Here is a 23,501-nt window from a genome sequence, read left to right as displayed (position 1 = left end):
ATTACCATATGGTAATTAAAAAGATGGGCAGAAGAGTAGTAGGAAGCGGTTCACCGACAAAAGCGCGCCCGACGAAACCGTGTCGAGAAAACCGTGAGTTCTAAACCGTGCCGACGAATGAATGCAGAAGCGCGCCAACAACAGCGTGCTCTAAACCTAACCCTAACCCTGAACCTAATCCTAACCCTGACACTAACCCTTACCTTAACTTAAATCTCGCTTCTGTCGGCGCGCTGTTGTGGGCACGTTGATGACGTCACGGTTTTCGCACCGCGGTTTCGTCGGCGTGCTTTTGTCGTGCACGCATTTGTCGGGTCACGGTAGGAAGCACAGCAGGGAGGTGGGGTCAGCTAATTTGTCCAATACCCACCTCCACTGTGGTTAGTTCCCTATTGTCCCAAGGCCAACCAGCAAAGCCTAGTGATTCAGGCCTAGTAATTATTATGATAACAATAAATGCTCTACAAGAGTTATTCTTTTGAGCATGGTGCACATTTTGGTAGAGAAGCAAAGCAACAAAAAATGCCCCCTGGATTGGAACCAGTAAAGGTAGTAAGATCTCACAAGATTTTTTCTTATCTGTGGAAGTAAAACCACAATAAAGCAAATGATTTCCTTCTACACACAAGCCTAAAACTTCCCATCAGAGCTTTATTTTATGTAATGATGGGACCAGCCCAGAGGTGGTATTTAGCAGGTTGTGAACAGTTCTAGAGAACCGGTAGCGGAAATTTTGAGTAATTTGGAGAACTGGTAAATATCACCTCTGACTGGCCCAACCAGTGGTGGGATTCAAATGATTTAACAACCGGTTCCTTGCCCTAATGACCAGCTGTGTAGGCGTGGCTTGGTGGTCATGTGACTGGGTGGGCGTGGCCAACTCAATGTCACTCAGGTCGATAGGCGCTTCGTCTTAGCTGTTAAAATGTAATAGGGTTAACTGGAAAAGCAGTTTCTGTAAGCGAGGACAATAAAGATTAGGCTAGAAACAACACCAGAATGTTTCCTTCCTGCCTTCCTTACAGGATTAGCCCTGTAAAGTGGAAAAAAACTAAATAAGATTTCTCCCAACAACCGGTTCTCCAAACTGCTTACCAAGTTAACAACCGGTTCTCCCAAATAGGTGCGGACTGGCTGAATCCCACCACTGGGCCCCACCCCATCTATTCTCCGCCTCCTGAATCCTAGCTGATCGGGAGGAAATGGGGATTTTGCAGTAACCTTCCCTTGGAGTGGGGTGAGAATGGAGATTTTACGGTATCCTTCCCCTGCCACGCCCACCAAGCCACGCCCACAGAACCGGTAGTAAAAAAAATTGAATCTGGACCAGACCCATCAGCGGTATCCCATTCACATCTGTTTTGGCTTTGGTTTAAATGATACAATGCAGGGAAATTGCCAATCCCATTAGTTAGACCAGACTAGGAGTTCAACTCCAGAGGAAAGCTACAGTACATCCACTTTTATTGAAATAGGCTATAATAACAGAATTTTGCAGGTCTGATTATGTGGTGTACCTCCTCCTCCTCTTTATATGCCAATGAATTTTGGAGATGTTTGTTTCAGTCTCTTCCTAATGTTATCTGGACTTTAAAAAAAACGTTTCAGTTCCTTTGGGCTAAGTAATGGTTCCTGGTTCCATATTAGACTTAATTCTCACTAACAGAGAGGAAATGATAGAAGGTGTTGAAGCTACAGGAACCTTGGGATCAAGCAATCATGCAATACTGGAATTCAACATTATGCAAACACAAGTAGTAGAACAAAGTCAAACTAGAGTCTTGGACTTTAAAAGAGCTAATTTCAATAAACTTAGAGAGAGCTTGGGAAGAATTCCATGGATGAGAATCCTCAAGGGGAAAACAACTCAAGAAGCTTGGGAAATATTGAAAAATGAGATTACAAAAGCCCAGTCTAGCACAATACCAATGAAGAAGAAAAATAACAGCTCCCAAAAGAAACCCATCATGGCTGCATAAAGAACTCTCTGACAAATTGAAAGACAAAAAAGTGAAGTATAAGAAGTGGAAAGGGGGGGGGGGCATAACTAAGGCAGAATATCAATAAATAGCCTGAGCCTGGCTTGAGCATTTTAATGGGCCATTAAAGGAAAGTGGGGGATGTTAAAGAGTGAGTCTATTTCCTGCCTAAAAACATGTTTATCCATTTCTGATCCAGGGAAATATAAACCACAACTTCTCAACAGCTTGAGAAGAAATAATAGTAATGATCTGTAAATTTAAGAGAGCGAATATTCCAAAGTGCAAGTAGAAACCATGGAGAAGGCCAGTTTGTAAGTAAGCCTGTAACCATGATGGCCAACCTATGCCATGTGTGCCAGGGGTGGTGTGCAGGGCCCTCTCTGTGGGCACGTGAGCCATCGCCCCAGTTCAGCTCCGCCATGCATGCGCTGGTGCCTCTTACTGGCCTGCTGGTTTTGGGGTTTTTGCCGCGAATGCGCAGGGGGCAGGGTATATGTGGGGATGACAAGCGCGCAACAAAGATGGAGACTAAAACATATGAAGAACGGTTGCAGGAACTGGGTATGTCTAGTTTAATGAAAAGAAGGACCAGGGGAGACATGATAGCAGTCTTCCAATATCTCAGGGGCTGCCACAAAGAAGAGGGAGTCAAACTATTCTCCAGGGAGGGTAGAACAAGAAGCAATGGGTGGAAACTAATCAAGGAGAGAAGCAACTTAGAACTAAGGAGAAATTTCCTGACAATTAGAGCAATTAATCAGTGGAACAAGAAGTTGCCTCCAGAAGTTGTGAATGCCCCAACACTGGAAGTCTTTAAGAAGATGTTGGATAGCCATTTGTCTGAAACGGTATAGGGTTTCCTGCCTAGGCAGGGGGTTGGACTAGAAGACCTCCAAGGCCCCTTCCAACTCTGCTGTTGTATTGTATTGTATATCTCTATCGAGGACAACTACCTTACTCTTTACACAATTCTTCCATAAGCACATATACGCATGAATTTCATTTAACCTTAAAGGCTGGACATTTCAAAAATTAAAATGTTATCCTGTCCATAAATTGCTTCCAGTACAGCAGCTAATGCTTCCCTGGGATGAGTCCAAGTTTTCTATGAGGAGAATATCCTAAATAGATCATACTTGAGTTGACATATACTGGGCATCAGTCACAGGGTGTTTCGTGCCACAGTTATTTACTTTATTTAGTTTCCAGTATTTACATTTTCCCTCAGTTCTAATGGATTCTGGCCAGATAACGTTAGATTAAAACGTATTAAGACAAAACCAAATAAATGTTGAAGACTTCTCAGGATCTATAGGTACAAATCAGAGTCTTGCAAGAATCCTCCTTAGAATGTGACTGAAGAAGGGAATATCAAATAAATCAGGAACAATAACAACATTTGTTATTGTTTTGTTTAATATCAATAAAATTTATATTCAAATTAAAATGTCCTAAATATTCAATACCAAAATTTTCTAATCCATTTCATTTGCTTATTTGTAAAATCCTCCATTAACATTTAATCCTCATATCCTGTTTTAGCTAAACATCCCTAATAATCAATACCAAAATTTTCTAATCCTCCATGTATATAATTTATTATCATTATCCTTTCTTTATTTAACTATATCCTATATCATAACATTTTTCCCCTATTAGTTAAAACGTAACTCTATCTAGTTTTATTTTTTTATTATAATTATTATTAATAATAATAATCTGATTCAATGTATTGAATCTTGGTATATTTAAGGATGAAGGATGTTTAAATAACTATAGTCAAATAAAAGTGGAGGTATGATGAGGTTAATATAGTAAATATTTGAGTTAAGATATTTGAATTAATATGGATTATATTTGATGACGGTGGAAGAGATGCACAAAAGCCTTTTGTAACCAGCTGATACACTTTCTACAATATGTAAAGAAGGAGGAGTTGTATGTTTGTTTTGAAAGTAAAGAAATAAAAATTTAAAAACAATATCCTAAATATTGTCTCTAGTACTTATGGAAAACAGATCTGGAATCTTGGGGACTAACAGCCTAAAATGTATTATTTAATTTAGTGGACTCAAAGCCTCCCTGGAGTTGCTTTGCCTGGGTATGATTTAATTTGGAAAACAATTACAGAGTTCCCCTTTATGACCCTAAACATAAATCTGACCAAATCACTAAGGCTGTGCAAAGCCTCTGAAAGCAGTACGGTATTTTTTGGAGTACAAGACACACCCTTTTCCCTCAAAAAAGAGGGTGAAAATCTGGGTGCGTCTTATACACTGAATACAGCATTTTTAACCTCCCGAAACCCCGTTCCCTTTGCAAAAATGGCTGTGCATAGCCTTTAGGAGGCTTCCAGAGTGCTCCTGGGGGCCGGGAGGGCAGAAATGAGCAAAAAACAGGCCGTTTTTCCCTTTTTTTGGGGGGGGGGGAGCACCCAGGAGCATTTTATAAGCCTCCTAAAGGCTATGCATGCCCTTTTTTTGACAAAAACCTGGCTGTTTTTTGCTTGTTTTTGCCCCCCCCCCCCCGCCCCCAGGAGCACTCTACAAGCCTTCTAAAGGCTATGCATGCCCATTTTTTTTTTGACAAAAAATGTACCCGTCTTTGTGAAAAACAGGACGTTTTTGGGAGGTCTGCAGAGTGCAAAAACTTTTTTTAAAAATTTGCCTCTTCAAAATCTTGGTGCGTCTTATACTCCGGTGCATCTTATACTCCGAAAAATACGGTAATTCACAAAATGCATTGCAGAAGGGAAATATCCACTGGAAGGCGGGACTTAGCTGCTTTCCACCAGTAGGATGGATGCTCATCTAGGGGAAAAGCGGCCAATCATGCATGCTTATCCAGTAGTCCTTTATTGTAAGATTATATTAACACAGACGTGGGGAACTATGTCCCCTTTATGACTTGTGGACTTCAACTCCCAGAATTCCTGAGCCAGTCATGCGGGGTCAGGAATTCTGGGAGTTGAAGTCCACAAGTCATAAAAGGGCCATTATTCCCCATCCCTGCATTAAAATAACATTGAATGACTGAAATTATGTTTCCCTTCTCTTCTTCTTGCTTTCTTTAAAATATTGGAGAGTCCCTTCTGAAACACGCTCCATCCTTCTGTCAGCTGAGATTTCTTTTATTTGTCAGTTGTAAATTGTAAATTTAATGAATTTATATGCCGCCCAATCCCGAAGGACTCCGGGCGGCTTACAAAATACAGGGCTAAAAAGATAAAAAAGTTAAAAATAAGGAAAGAGAAAACAGATTAAAAGGCAACACATCATACACTCAATCTAGGTGGGGCTGGACCTCATCCATGAGGTCAACAGCCCCAGGCCTGCCGGAATAGCCAGGTTTTAGTGGCTTTTCGGAAGGCCGAGAGAGTGGGAAGGGTCTGGATCTCTGGGGGTAGATCGTTCCACAGGGCTGGAGCAGCTACAGAGAAGGCTCTCCCCCGAAGAGTCGCCAGCTGGCATTGTCCGGTCGACGGCACCCGGAGGAGGCCCAACCTGTGAGATCTTATCGGCCGTTGGGAGGTATGTTGTCCACTCAATGGCTCTTCCTTCTGCCTCTGACGTTCCCAGATATCATGCTCACCAATCCTTTTGGAAATTACGGTTGCTTTCATTGTTCAAGGAAAGATGATTCCTTTGTGCTCACAAAAAAATTATCTTCCAAATAATTTCAAATGCAGCTGTACTATGCAGGTTGCAGAATGAAGTTACATGAAATGACGATGTGGACTGCATTCAACTATAAGCTGAACTGAAAAATACATTCTTTAAAAAAAATTATCTCCATACAAATAGAATAGTATATTGGCCAAGTGTGATTGGACACACAAGGAATTTGTCTCCGCTGCATAAGCTCTCAGGGCACATACAAGCAACAAATAATAAATCAGGAATAATGTAAGAGCCGAGGTGGCGCAGTGGTTAGGGTGCAGTACCGCAGGCCACTTCAGCTGACTGTGATCTGCAGTTCAGCGGTTCAAATCTCACCGGCTCAAGGTCGACTCAGCCTTCCATCTTTCTGAGGTGGGTAAAATGAGGACCCAGACTGTGGGGGCAAGTTGCTGACTCAATTTGCTAAAAAAATTTGTAAACCGCTTAGAGAGGGCTGAAAGCCCTATGAAGGGGTATATAAGTCTAATAAATAAATAAATAAGAGGGAAGCAGCTAACTCAGATTTGCTAAGTTTGGATCGCAATAACTCCGAGCAACTTTTTTTTTAAAGCATATCTTCCGCATTCTAAGCGCATTCATCTCATTGTTTGCTGTGTGTGCAACCAGAACCATAATTCCTGGGCGTGAAAGTTCAACGGAATTTATTTCAAGGAAGCAAAATAATGTTACGGTCTCAATGAAGTCTACGGGGGATATCTGCTTTTCAGAACACAATAGTTTTAAATACATAAGCATACCTGTACAAGAGGCAAGGATGTAAACAGTTCTGCGGAGGTTATTGGCTTGACAATTTCCTAGCAACAGATATAAAGGGGGGGAAAAAACAAGTAAGTTTGGAAGTTTGGAAGTTTATTGACATTTGTATGCCGCCCACTCCCTAGGGACTCTGGGCGGCTTACAGACAAACAAGGGAATATAAAATAAAAAATAAAAAATATAATCATTTTAAAATACACTTGAAAATGGGACTGGATGCTGATCAACAGTTAGTTATAGTTTATAGTTTTATTGATTTGTATGCCGCCCACTCCCGAAGGATTCCGGGCGGCTTACAATAAAACAAGGGAGGGGGAATAATACACAAACAACATTAAAATATACAACAGTCACAATCTCCGGGGGCCTGGATATTTCGAGAGCCCCCCCGGTCTGCTGGAGCAGCCAGGACTTAACAGCTTTGAGGAAGGCCGGGAGGGTAGTGAGGGTCGGGATCTCTACGGGGAGATCGTTCCATCTGGACGGGGCAGCAACAGAGAAGGCCCTGCCCCGGGGAGCCGCCAACCAACATTGACCCGCCGATGGTACCCGGAGGAGGCCCAATCTGTGTGATCTAATCGGTCTTTGGGAGGTAAATGGCAGGAGGTGGTCTCTCAGGTAGCCAGGTCCTAAACCATGAAGGGCTTTAAAAGTAACGACTAGCACCTTGAAGCGTATATCCACCAACAGGGGGGAAAAAACCCCACAGATAACCTGCATGCAAAGCTATATTGTGAAATAAACAACAAAAATCCAAATGACACAAAGAGCTATTCCCATAGGCTACACTTTCTTTTCATAGCCATTAATGGTTGATCTGTATTAATCAATTCTGCAAACCACTGAATAGTTGTTTAGAGAAAAGAAATAGTTTGCAAGATAAAAGAGCCGAGGTGGCGCAATGGTTAGGGTGCAGTACTGCAGGCCACTTCAGCTGACTGTTATTTGCAGTTCAGCGGTTCTAATCTCACCGGCTCAAGGTTGACTCAGCCTTCCATCCTTCCGAGGTGGGTGAAATGAGGACCCGGATTGTTGTTGGGGGCGATATGCTGACTCTGTAAACCGCTTAGAGAGGGTAGGTATGCTGGCCCTAAGCCATGTAGGGCTTTAAAGGTGATAACCAACACCTTGAATTGCATCCGGAGACCAATTGGCTAGTGCAGCTCGCGGAGGACAGGTGTAACGTGGGTGTACCTCGGTGCACCCAATATCGCTCGCGGAGGACAGGTGTAACATGGGTGTACCTCGGTGCACCCAATATCGCTCGTGCGGCCGCATTCTGGACTAACTGCAGTCTCCGAACGCTTTTCAAGGGTAGCCCCATCTAGAGCGCGTTGCAATAATCCAGCCTTGAGGTGACAAGGGCGTGAGTAACCGTTTGAAGTGCCTCCCGATCCAAATAGGGCCGCAATTGGTGCACCAGACGAACACTGGGGAAGTCCATTATCTTTGAATCGTTGGTTGGCAAGGAGTATCTGTATAGAGCCTGTTTTTCAAACCTCGCAATGTTAAAATGCGTGAGCTTCAATTCCCAGAATTCCCCACGCAGAATTCTGGGAGTTGAAGTCTACACATTTTAAAACTGTCAAGTTTGAAAAACACTGGTATAAAGGCTTTATACAAAGCAAGGCTGTGCAATTCCTTTGAAGGGGTGGAGGGATTAGATTATATTCAGCATACCTTAGTAATTATTATTAGTGGCTGTTTATTTCCTCAGATTTCCATGGCTGGTTCGGAGACTAATTCCAACTGTCGCCACCCTCATTTTGCTGCCCCGCAAAAGTTTTACCACTGCCAAGGGACAAATATCACCCCATCTTTTGTTCAGTAAAACAAAAATAAAAACCCAGCTTCAGAGGGAGATAGGTAGTTAAGAAATATGAAATAGAAATGAATAAATAAAAACCTAGGAAAGTCTGCCTGGTCAATTTTCTAGCCATTCAATAAAGATGCATCCTTTTTTGTAAAATAAAATAAAGCAAACTGATTATCTAATGCACAGAAATCACACTACCCTTGTTGTGTTTGCTCTGCTCTAGCACACTTTATCCTTGTAGAAGGAAGTCATGCTTAAAGCCTGCAAAGGCATCAACCACATAAGGTCAATAAACGTTTCAGAAAGAAGACTTACTTTTTTCTTTTCTTCATAGCTGACAACATAATTGATTGCCACAGTTGAATAGCCAACTTAAAAAAAAGAAAACATAATACAGTTAATCAAGAGAAGGATATTCAACAAGGGGGGGGGGGGAAAGCATTTTAGTTGATGCAGCTGGTAGCTATCCTGCTTTCCATGTATACCAGATGATTTCCTGTCTTATTCTGAATTGCAATTACACAATTTATGAATATACATCTAAAGTTTGAAAATTATTCTCAGGCACCCCCAAAAAAGGAGACTTTGGACTGAATTACACACAATTTTAAACAAAACTATTTCCAACTGAAGAACCAAGAGGCTTAAGATAAATTTCACTATCATTTTGTAGAGCATCATGAACAAGTTAGTAATTAATTAAACACAATATTATATGCTTGGTATTTTGTGGTTCAGTTGTTAAGTCATGCCTGATTCTTTGCAACCCCAAACACTTTATTTTCTGTTCTGATTCTATGCAGGTATTAATTCCAACAAATGACGATAAAAAGTTAAAACTAAAACTGTGAGATTGTTTGGCCCAGGGGTTAAAGCACCAGACTAAACCCAAGAGATTTGGAGTTCTAATTCTGCTTCAGGCATCAGTCAATCTTTCAGCCCAACCTACCTATGGAAAAAATAGGAGGAGGAAGGAGTATTAGGTATGTGAGTTGTCTTAAGTTATAAAAATAATAATAAAAGGCAGAATGAAAATAATACATTAAAGAGAACTGAGGTGGCGCAGTGGTTAGAGTGCAGCACTGCAGGCTACTTCAGCTGACTGCAGTTCTGCAGTTCGGCTGTTCAAATCTCACCGGCTCAAGGTTGACTCAGCCTTCCATCCTTCCGAGGTGGGTAAAATGAGGACCCGGATTGTGGTTGGGGGCAATATGCTGACTCTGTAAACCGCTTAGAGAGGGCTGAAAGCCCTATGAAGCGGTATATAAGTCTAACTGCTATTGCTAACTGCTAAATAGTTAACACAATCTTCAAAATATTATATATACACACATGCACATTAAAAAACCTTCTAGGTTACAGCATTTGGATTTGTTCATATTTAGCTTTTTCTTAAAATTCTTCTTTTTCTTAATATGAGTGTGTGTGTGTATACACACACACACACAAATCTTCACAAATTCAATGTACAGGTCTGAGGCTATTCCAACTTACATCAGATCTTAGAACTGTGATTTTCGCTTTTTGTAGTAGTAACTTTTTTTAAAAAAAAAATCAGTGTGACATTATGGTCCCTGAGCACATTAAGAGTGTTTATTATTTTACAAAGCATTTTAAACTATCCCTTATAACCTTCCAAATGGAATAAGAGTGTTTATTATTTTACAAAGCATTTTAAACTATCCCTTATAACCTTCCAAATGGAATAAGAGTGTTTATTATTTTACAAAGCATTTTAAACTATCCCTGATAACCTTCCAAATGGAATAATAATAATAATAATATAAGAATGGCAAAGAAAAAGAATAACTATGTGAATGTATACCTATAATCTGTATGTAAGAGAATAAATGACAGTAAAAATATAAAGCACAATGTAGGTAAATAATATTTGGTCATAAGTAGCTAAGTTTAACTAAATAAAGAAATGTAGATAAAAATGGATAACGAATAAGGAGATTACAAACGCAAGATAGAAATGTATAGAAGGGAAAACACTTAACTGCAAAGAAACCGATTCGGAACTGCGGTATGATATACGATGGAACTTATTGTCGCTATGTTGTTTTTAAGTTATGTGTTTGTTTTTGTTGATGTGCTTATGTGTTTTTTAAAAAAAGAGTGTTTATTATTTTAAGGAAGATAATTTAACCCCATGCAACCATGTCACTTCTGTCTGTGAAAACGTAACAGTGGGCAGCAATGGGTAACAATCAAAAGCATTTCACATACAGTGCATTTTATTTCAAGAGTCTTTACTCGCTTTGCTCCAATCTTCTCTATTTAGACCAGTGTTTCTCAACCTTGGCAACTTGGAAGATGTCCGGACTTCAACTCTCAGAATTCCCCAGCCAGCATTTGGAAGATGTCTGGACTTCAACTCCCAGAATTCCCCAGCCAGCATTTGGAAGATGTCTGGACTTCAACTCCCAGAATTCCCCAGCCAGCATGCCTGGACTTCAACTCCCAGAATTCCCCAGACGGCATGCGTGGACTTCAACTCCCAGAATTCCCCAGCCAGCATTTGGAAGATGTCTGGACTTCAACTCCCAGAATTCCCCAGCCAGCATTTGGAAGATGTCTGGACTTCAACTCCCAGAATTCCCCAGCCAGCATTTGGAAGATGCCTGGACTTCAACTCCCAGAATTCCCCAGCCAGCATTTGGAAGATGTCTGGACTTCAACTCCCAGAATTCCCCAGCCAGCATTTGGAAGATGTCTGGACTTCAACTCCCAGAATTCCCCAGCCAGCATTTGGAAGGTGTCTGGACTTCAACTCCCAGAATTCCCCAGCCAGCATTTTGAAGATGTCTGTACTTCAACTCCCAGAATTCCCCAGCCAGCATTTGGAAGGTGTCTGGACTTCAACTCCCAGAATTCCCCAGCCAGCATTTGGAAGATGTCTGGACTTCAACTCCCAGAATTCCCCAGCCAGCATTTGGAAGGTGTCTGGACTTCAACTCCCAGAATTCCCCAGCCAGCATTTGGAAGGTGTCTGGACTTCAACTCCCAGAATTCCCCAGCCAGCATTTTGAAGGTGTCTGGACTTCAACTCCCAGAATTCCCCAGCCAGCATTTGGAAGGTGTCTGGACGTCAACTCCCAGAATTCCCCAGCCAGCATTTGGAAGGTGTCTGGACTTCAACTCCCAGAATTCCCCAGCCAGCATTTTGAAGATGTCTGGACTTCAACTCCCAGAATTCCCCAGCCAGCATTTTGAAGATGTCTGGACTTCAACTCCCAGAATTCCCCAGCCAGCATTCGCTGGCTGGGGAATTCTGGGAGTTGAAGTCCGGACATCTTCCAAGTTGCCAAGCTTGAGAAACACTGATTTAAACGACGGGAAAGCAAATGTGCCCTCTAGACCGCCTACCCTACACAACCATCCACGCAATCTAAATGTTGCACGGAGTTTGAATGGCAAAAGGGAAACCCACAATCTCCACTTTAAGCTAGTGGATGGATTTGGATTCAATTGGGCCCCGGGCGGAGCCGCCTCCTCTTATCCCGGCCGCCCTGGACTTTTTACAGGAGCCATGGATCTAAACTCACGGTGCGCTGCAGCCTCCACCAACTTCTGCAAGGCTTCTTTCTCCGGCGAGTAGAGGATGTTGAGGTCCGCAAACGCGGCCATCTTCCATCCACGTGGAGGGGAACCGTAAAGAGCAAAAAAAAAAAACAGAAAACAAGCCCCTGCGCCTTTAAACGCGCGTTGCATGTTGGGAAGTGTAGTTTTTTCTTAAAAAAAACTTAGTTTGCACCTGCGCATTGGCTAGCGTTGGCTTTTTTGCGCAGAGCGCGGAAGGAAGGAGCGCACGTGCGGTGTTCCAGAGCTAGGGCTGTAAATTATGATTTTTTTTTTTTAAAGGAAAGAAGAATAAAAATGTTATTTGTGGATTTGTGTATATTTTTCAGGAAATGGGCAGTTGTTTAATGCCTTTAATGCGTCTTTAATGCCGTGGGAAACACAGTTTATTGTTTTTACAGAAACTCTTAAGAAGACATGTTAGCCTGGGAAGAAAATAGGTTGTATATAGATTTCTAATAGAATAACAGAGTTGGAAGGGACCTTGGAGGTCTTCTAGTCCAACCCCCTGCCTAGACAGGAAACTCTAGACAAATGGTTATCCGAAGTCTTCTTAAAAGCTTTCAAGGGGCCTTGGAGGTCTTCTAGTCCAACCCCCTGCCTAGACAGGAAACTCTAGACAAATGGTTATCCAACGTCTTCTTAAAAGCTTCCAAGGGACCTTGGAGGTCTTCTAGTCCAACCCCCTGCCTAGACAGGAAACTCTAGACAAATGGTTATCCAACGTCTTCTTAAAAGCTTCCAAGGGGCCTTGGAGGTCTTCTAGTCCAACCCCCTGCCTAGACAGGAAACTCTAGACAAATGGTTATCCAACGTCTTCTATAAAAGCTTCCAATGTTGGAGCATTCACAACCTCTGGAGGCAAGTTGAATGTAAAAAGAAGATGAAGAAATCAGTAGAGGTGTGGGAAGTTATCATCCAGCCCTCTCCCAGAAAAATGAAATATCCTAGGAAATATTGAAAAAGGCAGAATATTTCTCTGGATGTGAAAAGAAAGAAACGTGCTTTAAAAGACAGAATAGTTGCCTGTAGCTTCCTGCCCATCCCCAGTTAATGGGCCATTGACTAGGCTAGTCCACTTTACATAATAAAGACTTCTCCACTGCAGCCCCAGGGGGGGATGGGAGTAAAGGCATGATAATGTTGGAACTTTGCTCAACTCTCCGCATGGCATCTGAGAACTCATCTATACCTGGATTCAAAACACAGCCCAGAGAGTTGCCCCTGCATGGCCCCATGGGAGTCTGACAACCAATCAGAATACATTTCTTACACAGGAACAGGAAACAGAGAGGTGGGACTAAACGGTATAAAAAGCCTAGCAAGCCCCTCCTTCAGCCCTTCTCTTCTTCTCCACCAACATTGAAGCATGTGATCACCTTTTCTGTTCAGGGCTCAAGCCATGACCCGTCCAACAATAAACCATCTTTCCAAGCAGCCTCCATGTCTCCAGTGTCTTCTTCCCCACTTGGAGCTGAACCCAGAAGGACATTTCTTTCAACAGAGGAAAAAATAGGGATTTGTCATATGCAAACAAAACTGAGTCAAAATTGTTTTGTTGGTAGAAATGTCCTTAACACTTTGTCAATAGGCCATTGAGAAGGCCAGGCTAGCCCACTTTACATAATAAAGACCTCCATGTCTCCAATGTCTTCTTCCCCATTTGGAGCTGAACCCAGAAGGACATTTCTTTCAACAGAGGAAAAAATAGGGATTTGTCATATGCAAACAAAACAGAGTCAGTATTGTTTTGTTGGTAGAAATGTCCTTCTGGGTTCAGCTCCAAGTGGGGGAAAAAGACCCTGGAGACATGGAGGCTGCTTGGAAAGATGGTTTAATGGTGGACAGGATCACATGGCTTGAGCTCCTGAACAGAAAAGGGGGATCACATGCTTCCAGATGTTGGGTGAAGAAGAAAAGAGAGAGAAGGGCTGAAAGTTCCTGGATTTATTATCCTCTATTCAGCCACCTCTCTGTTTCCTGTTCCTTTGTAAGAAATGTATTCTGGTTGGTTGTCAGACTCCCATGAGGCCAAGTTTTGAGTTTCCAGATGCCGTGTGGTCAGTTTCTGTGGAAGGCTAATATTTATCATGCCTTAATCCCATCACTGTGGAGCTGAAGGGGAGAACTCTTTATTACGTGGAATAGAACTGGCTTGAGCATTTTAATGGGCCATTAAAGGAAAGTGGGGGATGTTAAAGAGCGAGTCCATTTCCTGCCTAAAAACATGTTCATCCACTTCTGATCCAGGGAAATATAAACCACAGCTTCTCAACAGCTGTGGAAGAAATAATAGTAATGATCTGTGAATTTAAGAGAGCGAATCTTCCAAAGTGCAAGTAGAAACCATGGAGAAGGCCAGTTTGTAAGTAACTCTATGACCATGATGGCCACGTGACCCGTCAAAACCGCGGAGGACAAAATCGCGCTCGACGAAAGCGCGCATGTGACGTCATCACAGCGCGACGAAAAAAATTAAAAATGTAAATAAAATTAAAATTAAAGCAAGCCGATTCACATAAAGGTAAGGGTTAGGGTTAGGGTTAGGTTAAGGGTTAGGGTTAGGTTTAGAGCGTTAGGGTTACGTTTAGCGTTAGGTTAAGGGTTAGCGTTAGGTTTAGCGTTACGTTAACGGTTAGGTTTAGGGTTAGGTTTAGGGTTAGGTTTAGGGTTAGGTTAAGGGTTAGGTTTAGGGTTAGGTTTAGGGTTAGGTTAAGGGTTAGGTTAAGGGTTAGGCTTAGGGTTAGGTTTAGGGTTAGGTTAAGGGTTAGGTTTAGGGTTAGGTTTAGGGTTAGGTTAAGGGTTAGGCTTAGGGTTAGGTTTAGGGTTAGGTTAAGGGTTAGGTTTAGGGTTAGGTTAAGGGTTAGGTTTAGGGTTAGGTTTGGGGTTAGGTTAAGGGTTAGGTTTAGGGTTAGGTTAAGGGTTAGGTTTAGGGTTAGGTTTAGGGTTAGGTTTGGGGGGGTTAGGGTAAGGTTTTCGCTTTATTTTTACATTTTTCGATCACAGCGCGATGTTTTCGTCGCGCTGTGATGACATCAAATGCGCGCTTTCGTCGAGCGCGATTTTGTACTCCGCGGTTTTGTGGTGGAACCGATGTGTGCCAGAGGTGGTGTGCAGTGCCCTCTCTGTGGACACGTGAGCCATCGCCCCAGTTCAGCTCTGCCATGCTTGTGCCTCCTACTGGCCAGCTGGTTTTGGGGTTTTTGACACAGGGGGCAGGGTATGTGGGGAAGAAAAGCGTGCAACAAAGATGATTAGGGGACTGGAGACTAAAACATAGGAAGAACGGTTGCAGGAACTGGGTATGTCCAGTTTAATGAAAAGAAGGACTAGAGGAGACATGATAGCAGTCTTCCAATATCTCAGGGGCTGCCACAAAGAAGAGGGAGTCAAACTATTCTCCAGGGAGGGTAGAACAAGAAGCAATGGGTGGAAACTAATCAAGGAGAGAAGCAACTTAGAACTAAGGAGAAATTTCCTGACAATTAGAGCAATTAATCAGTGGAACAAGAAGTTGCCTCCAGAAGTTGTGAATGCCCCAACACTGGAAGTCTTTAAGTAGATGTTGGATAGCCATTTGTCTGAAACGGTATAGGGTTTCCTGCCTAGGCAGGGGGTTGGACTAGAAGACCTCCAAGGTCCCTTCCAACTCTGCTATTGTATTGTATCCTGTCCCTTGAAAACACAGAATATGATACACATGGAAAAACATATACAGGTAGTTCTTGACTTATAACCAGTTGTTCTTAGGCTTGGGAGTTATGACAGCCTTGGAATGAATGTTTTTGATGACCTGTAAAGCACTTCCGAGCATCATAAAATGTCCCCCACCCTTCAGTCACATGACTATATTTCAAGTGTTTGGGAGTTGGCTTGTCTTTAGGGTCCTGGGGCCACACGATCATGCTTTGTAACTTTTTGTCGGTTTCCAGTGTTTTGGCTGGTTTCTGCAAAAGTGCCCATTCAGAAGAATGGGTTTGCTTTATAGCAATAGCAGTTAGACTTATATACCGCTTCATAGGGCTTTCAGCCCTCTCTAAGCGGTTTACAGAGTCAGCATATCGCCCCCAACAATCCGGGTCCTCATTTTACCCACCTCGGAAGGATGGAAGGCTGAGTCAACCCTGAGCCGGTGAGATTTGAACAGCCGAACTGCAGAACTGCAGTCAGCTGAAGTAGCCTGCAGTGCTGCATTTAACCACTGCGCCACCTCGGCTCACTCTATGATGAGTGATTCACTTAACAACTACCACAAAAACATTAAAAAAAAAAACCAGATTCAGTCACATGGGTAGCTGGGCTTCCAACAAAATTTCTGGTCATCAGGTGAGAACCACACTGTGTATTTGTTTCTTTTCCTAGAGGCAACTTATTACAAATTTTTACAGGAATTAGTTTGGCCAGATCTGGTGAGAAACTGACATGACACTTGTGTCAATTAAAATAAAGATCGTCGTAGCCCTTGAAAGATGGGTTCTAGTTGGCCAGCTTATTGAAATTATCTTTCTTCCTTTCAGAGGTGGGTTCCTCCCAGTTTGGACAGGTTCGGTCGAGTAGCAATAGCAATAGCAGTTAGACTTATATACCACTTCATAGGGCTTTCAGCCCTCTCTAAGCGGTTTACAGAGTCAGCCTATCGCCCCCACAGTCTGGGTCCTCATTTCACCCACCTCGGAAGGATGGAAGGCTGAGTCAATCTTGAGCCGGTGAGATTTGAACCGCTGAACTGCAGATAACAGTCAGCTGAAGTGGCCTGCAGTACTGCACCCTAACCACTGCGCCACCTCGGCTCTTTTTAATATAGATATAGAGATATATAGATATACATATACATATAGATATATATAGAGATAGATAGATAGATAGATAGATAGATAGATAGATAGATAGATAGATAGATAGATAGATAGATAGATAGATAGAAAGAGAGAGGGAGAGATAGGTATAGGTATAGAGATATATAGATATAGAGATAGATAGATAGATAGATAGATAGATAGATAGATAGATAGATGATAGATAGATAGATAGATAGATAGATAGATAGATAGATAGATAGATAGAGATGGATATAGATATCGGTAGAGATAGAGATAGAGATATAAATAGCAATATAGCAATAGCAATAGCAGTTAGACTTCTATACCGCTTCATAGGGCTTTCAGCCCTCTCTAAGCGGTTTACAGAGTCAGCATATTGCCCCCAACAACAATCCGGGTCCTCATTTCACCCACCTCGGAAGGATGGAAGGCTGAGTCAACCCTGAGCCGGTGAGATTTGAACCGCCGAACTGCAGATAACAGTCAGGTGAAGTGGCCTGCAGTACTGCACTCTAACCACTGCGCCACCTCGGCTCTTACAGCTAGGTAGTAACTCGGCCTGCCACGGCTCTGAACTGGTTCTATCATCAGTGCCACCATCTTGATTTTTGGTTCTGCGCATGAGCAGAACAATCTTCATTGAAAAAAAATTAATCCCCCCCCCCCTTTAACATTGTGTGCATGCGTGGACCTTTTTAGGTGCAAATGCGGACGTGGAGTGTGCATTTGGCGTGCACATGAGCGAAGTGGGAGTGCGCGGGCAAAAAAATTTGCGGGCTGAACCGCCAGTAATGCTGCCTCCTTTGTTCCAATAACTGATATGATGATGGTGTGGTTAAGCTTTTTAAATTAACTTCACACATTTCTGCCGTGTGGTGGCCAATGGAAAGATGCACCAGCAGTTTGGCATCCACGCGAAACCCACACAAATTATTCCCTTCCACAGATGGTGTTGTTGCCTTTGGGGAGAGTGGAGAAGTTGTTTCCCTAGAACAGGTTCGTGATCATGATTGAGAGTGATTTTTTCAGTGCACGAAATGGCCTTTCCTGTGAAACCCAGCACACAAATTGTTGTTGCAAATTCTTCAGCGCTACGCTGACATCGTGATGTGTCATGGGTTTTTTCATTAATCAACGATTTCGTATTTATTTATGCCTTAGAATTATACTTTGGGCAAAATATATAATAAACCAAGTAATTATAATACAACAATGATAGAACGACGATTTAAACATGCACACAATGACGAGGAGCATTTATTTATTTATTCATTCATTACATTTGTAGGTTCCACCACAAAACCGCGGTAGACTAAAGCGCCCTCGACGAAAGCGCGTACGTGACGTCATCACAGCGCGACGAAAACAGCACGCTGTGAGCGGTAAACTTAAAATTAACGCGTAAATCTAAACCTAACCCCCCCAAACCTAACCCTAAACCTAACCCTAAGCCTAACCCTTAACCTAACCCTAAACCTAACCCTAAACCTAACCCTTAACCTAACGCTAAACCTAACGCTAACCCTTAACCTAACCCTAACGCTTAACGTAACCCTAAACCTAACCCTAACCCTTAACCTAACCCTAACCCTAACCCTAACCCTTACCTTTATGTGAATCGGCTTGCTTTAAAAACGCTTTTTAAAGCACCCTTTTTTCTCCGCGGTCGTATTTGTCGCGCTGCTGATGATGTCAGGTACGCGCTTTAATCGGGCGCGCTTTAGTGGACCACGGTTTTGTCGTGCCACGCATTTGTACGCTGCCTGATTCCCAGTGACTCTGGATGGTTCCAGGAAAAACAAGGGGAAAAAAACCACTCCAAGGAATAAAAGATAACAAAAATAAGAAGCAACTTGCACACTGCCCAGAAGGGGCTTCAAATATCCTAAAGTCTGGATCAACAGCCAGGCATTGACGCTTTGGTTTTGAAACTTAATTCAAAACAATCCATATAAAATTAATACAGAATTAGTTTAATATTTAACATATTATTTCTAGAATACGGAATAGGTTTACCTGTGATGGTAAACCTATGGTATGCATGCCGGATGTTGTAAGCCGTGGTTCGTCCATGAGGCCAATGTTGACAAAAGACAAGACACAACCTTTCTCGGGATGGAGCGACGACCCAGATTGGGGGTCCGAGAGCCCCTTTTATTGAGATAGGACAATCAATAGAAGAAGAGAGATAAGACTCATACAAAGAGGTTATAATCTGAGTCACATAAAGACTATCAAGAATTAAGCCATCTCTCCGGGCACGTGAGCTGTTACCCGAGGTGTAAGAGCCGAGGTGGCGCAGTGGTTAAGGTGTGGAAATTTTGAGTAGTTCGGAGAACCAGTACATACCAACTCTGAAATCTATTCTCTGCCTCTTGAGTCCCAGTTGATCGGGAGGAAATGGGGATTTTGCAGTAACCTTCCCCCGGAGTGGGGAGGGAATGGAGATTTTACAGTATCCTTCCCCTGCCATGCCCATCAACCCACTACCACCAACCCACGCCAAGCCAACAGAACCGGTAGTAAAAAAAAATTGAATCCCACCACTGATGGATAACTGCGCCAATGGGTTCCACCACAAATGCACGAACAACAAAAGCGCGCCTGACTAAACCGCGGTTACAAAACCACGCCGACAAAACCGCGGCGACAAATGAGCGCTGAAGCACGCCGACAACAGCGCGCCGACAGAAGCGCGCTGTAACCTAACCCTAAACCTAACCCTAAACCTAACCCTAAACCTAACCCTAAACCTAACCCTAAACCTAACCCTAAACCTAACCCTAAACCTAACCCTAAACCTAACCCTAAACCTAACCCTAAACCTTACCTTAACTTAAATCGCACGTCTGTCGGCGCGCTGTTGTCGGCGCGCTGTTGTCGGTGCGCTTTTGACATAGCGGTTTTATCGCCGCGGTTTTGTCAGCGCGCTTTTGACGTTCGCGCTTTTGTCGGGTCACGGCGCCAATGTATCTATTTACATACCTGTAACAAAAGAGAAAGTACTCCAAGATCTTGAAGCCACCTGGGACTTCAACTAAATGTCCAGATAGATGTGTGAAGATGCAGAAATAGATAACAAAGTCAAATATCCAGCCCTGTTTCTACCGTATTCTCCTTGATCTCCAGACATTCTCTGGAGATTTGAAGTGGAGGCCTAATGGGCTGGAGCACCTGGAAAACTTACTGTACATTCAAGCAAATGAGAGAGCTCGGTTCCCCTTTATCCCTGCAAAGACATAATTTGAAAATTGTCAAAAGGGTTAAGCCAGCACCTTATTTTTTTACCAGCCCATTTGAATTTTCAGCCTAAATTGACATCCTAAAGCCAATCTATGATCCAGGTTATCGTCAACTTCATATGAGCCGAGGTGGCGCAGTGGTTAGGGGTGCAGTACTGCAGGCCACTTCAGCTGACTGCTATCTGCAGTTCAGCGGTTCTAATCTCACCGGCTCACGGTTGACTCAGCCTTCCATCCATCCTTCCGCGGTGGGTGAAATGAGGACCCGGATTGTTGTTGGGGAAATTATGCTGACTCTGTAAACCGCTTAGAGAGGGCTGAAAGTCCTATGAAGCGGTATATAAGTCTAACTGCCATTGCTATTATTTTTGAATGACCTGCTAAAGGAGCTCTCGTCAGATTTTGCAACCGCAAATATTTCTGAGGATGGGAGGATGGGGCTCTGCTGGAGGAGAGTAGGGGGAAGGATCTAAACACGGGACTTACCAACCTCCAGGACAATCTTCTTCTGCATCAACTGCCACATGTTGGAAAGTCCAAGGACTGGAGTTCATGACTTCTGAGAATTTTCAGTTCCCCAAAATGGGATTCGTGTGACTGCCATACAGAGGATGGCAGCCTATGGATGGCTGCCATCAACCTGGCCTTAGAATAAGCCATCTTGCCTGAGTAAGTGTGTGACTAAACAGAACTGGTGTCTTTGGAACTCTTTTCTGTCCTGTCTCATCAGAATCTCGCTTTGCTGATCTTCACCAAGCTGACTTTTTCTATCTGGAATAAGCTGTTATGTAAATCTTGAATGCCTGTAGAGTTTAATGTAACCCCGAGGCTTCATTCTCTTTCCGCCCCTTGCTGAGCCTGTGTTAATAATTTAGCTTGCCTTTTTATTATGCATATGTCCACAGAAACCTTTGGCTATTGTGCCTTTTTCTTTGTTGAATTATGCGCTGAAGCGGTTTAAGTGGCTATTCTTTCTTAACAGCCAATCATGAAAAAAATTAAGTTTCCCCTGGCAAAATATTAAAGGGTGGGATTTTTTTTTGGGTTCCTGTGTGTGCTAAACTGGAATGCTTCAATGGAGAAGAAGTTCAGTTAATTTCTTTTGAGGAACAAAATTTTCAGCATCTTGTGGCAAAAATATGGCAAGTGTCTGTCTCACCATGGATATTGGCTATTTCCATGGTACGGTTGATTTCCTTACCTACAAACACTTCTATCCACGATTTGCACTACTTTTCCGCAAAAAAAGGGAGGGAGGGATCCAGAGGGAGAGTTTGACTTCACATATATTGAGTCACAATATGTTTATATCAGCAAAAGCTTTATTTCTCGTCTATTTGTCAAGTTGTTACAATTTATTTTGACAAAACTGGATAAATGGGTTTTATCCTCCTCCTTCGGTTACAAGGCCAACATCAAGATTTATTTGCACCAAATTCAGAGAAGGAGGCAATTGTAACTGCTTTACTACAATTCTCTGTGTTGAGAATCAATATCGTATTAAAGGTGACATAACTTCAGAATTGATTCCAACAACAACAGCGGTAAACATTTAGTCACCATTGTGCTCACCAATAAGTACAGACCTGTGAGGTTTTGATTGTTTGGAGCGCTTCCTGCTCTTACATAATTTCAAAAGGCACTATAAAAATCAGAGAGTGTTTATCCTTAAAAAAATGAAATGTTGTGTGTGTGTGGGGGGGGGAGAACACTGTTAAAAAGGAAAAAGGAAAAATGGGAACTAATAGGTCACCCTTAATGAACACAGAGGAAAAAAATATAAAATGATAAAGCTGGATTTATTTATTAAATTTATTTATTTATAAAATTTATATGCCGCCCAATTCCGAAGGACTCCGGATGTCTGGATAGCAATAGCAGTTAAGACTTATATACCGCTTCATAGGGCTTTCAGCCCTCTCTAAGCGGTTTACAGAGTCAGCATATCGCCCCCCACAGTCCGGGTCCTCATTTTACCCACCTCGGAAGGATGGAAGGCTGAGTCAACCTTGAGCCGGTGAGATTTGAACAGCCGAACTGCAGAACTGCAGTCAGCTGAAGTAGCCTGCAGTGCTGCATTTAACCACTGGCGACCCAGGCCAGAAAACCACTACAGGTTCGACTGAACCAGTCCGAACCGGTAGGAACCCACCTTTGCCACGGACCACCAAGACTTAACTCAAGATTTAAATCACTAACATTTCTTCAAGCCTTTGGGGACCCCGTAATGATTTTACATCCCCCCCCCAGGCGTCCGCAGACCACAGGTTGAGAGCCACTGCTATAGACCAAGGGTGTTGAAGAGCTGAGGTGGCGCAGAGGTTAGGGTGCAGCACTGCAGGCCACTTCAGCTGACTGCTAACTGCAGTTCAGCGGTTCTAATCTCATTGGCTCAAGGTTGACTCAGCCTTCCATCCTTCCGAGGTGGGTGAAATGAGGACCCAGACTGTGGGGGCGATATGCTGACTCTGTAAACCGCTTAGAGAGGGCTGAAAGCCCTATGAAGCGGTATATAAGTCTAACTGCTATTGCTATTGCTATTAAGATGCTGAACAAGAATTCTAGGCACCAACTGGTGAGTTGGAAACAGTCACTCTCTCTCAGTCCAAGTCATCTAATAGGGTGGTTGTTGTTGTTGTTGTATTTACAATGCTGTAAATTACAAGATTAAGGAAGTTTGGTCGTCTTCAAAATTACCCAGTTGTAGGCATCTTTTAGCACTTGCAATCAGGATAGCAGCAGAGAATGTAAAGTTCACTATTCCAAGAATATATTAAGGAACATAAAATTAAGTGATTGAGAAGGCAAGAAAGGTTATGGTCTTTGTGGCGTACTGAGATGGAAGTGGTTAATTTGTGGCTAAGGGAACGCTCATAATTCCAGGGCAAATTTCTAAAAGAGCATTCAGCAAAATCAGCAGGATGATTAAGAAAAATAATCTGAAATTTGCCATTTTCTTGACTTGGCTATATGGCAGTATCAATGAAGCTGCTATTTAAATGATCTACTATATTTGGATGTACAGAACTCTTCGAAGATTAAAAATTTAGGGGTGGGGAAGATTCCTAGAAAGGCACACTATATATAGTTCTAATCGGTACCCTGCAAAAGATGGGGTATGAAGCGGTATATAAGTCTAACTGCTATTGCTATTGCTGTAGAATGCTTACATTAGGGATGGGTAACCTATTCCATATAGAATCTGTATACCTGCAATGCCTCATATTCTCAATTATTTGGCCACTGGTAAGGGCCATCTGGACAATTGCTGATTTAACACATGTTAAATATACTGAATTAGCCGTTTTGAGCTTCATTGCTGTCCCTCATGCACTGGAGTGCTTTACAGAATATATATTCTGATTACCACGACTACAGCAGAAAAGGAACATTGCTAGGCAAAATTAAAAGTTTCTTTTAGACTTTTAGAAATTGCAAATTATCTATTAGACTGTGATATTACTGATCTGTTTATTGGGTAGTAATAATGTGGTGGTGGTGGTGGTGGGGGGGTATATGAAGTCTAAACCTGAATCATTTAAAGTCCCCATAGTGTGAATTCCAGCATGGGGATAATCAACAAGGAGAAATGCCCATATAAAAGCCATAAATAAAATCTG

General features: G+C 42.6%; 1 protein-coding gene across 1 annotated transcript in view; it reads right to left on the bottom strand.

The window, feature by feature from the left end:
• LOC116518832 (ribonuclease P protein subunit p30-like) overlaps nt 1-11,917 on the bottom strand; it is a 29,068-nt gene extending 17,151 nt beyond the window's left edge. The window contains exons 1-3 of the mRNA XM_032232364.1: nt 11,786-11,917; nt 8,550-8,605; nt 6,400-6,456 (exon numbers count right to left, since the gene is read on the bottom strand). Coding sequence (XP_032088255.1) covers nt 6,400-6,456; nt 8,550-8,605; nt 11,786-11,867 — 195 coding nt within the window. The 5' untranslated portion in view covers nt 11,868-11,917. The remainder of the gene's footprint in view (nt 1-6,399; nt 6,457-8,549; nt 8,606-11,785) is intronic.
• Nucleotides 11,918-23,501: the final 11,584 nt, after the last annotated feature.

Source organism: Thamnophis elegans, chromosome 15 (assembly GCF_009769535.1).
Source record: "Thamnophis elegans isolate rThaEle1 chromosome 15, rThaEle1.pri, whole genome shotgun sequence".
Lineage (NCBI taxonomy): Eukaryota > Metazoa > Chordata > Lepidosauria > Squamata > Colubridae > Thamnophis > Thamnophis elegans.
Note: the sequence above shows the minus strand (reverse complement) of the source record. Positions and strands in the feature narration are given on the sequence as shown.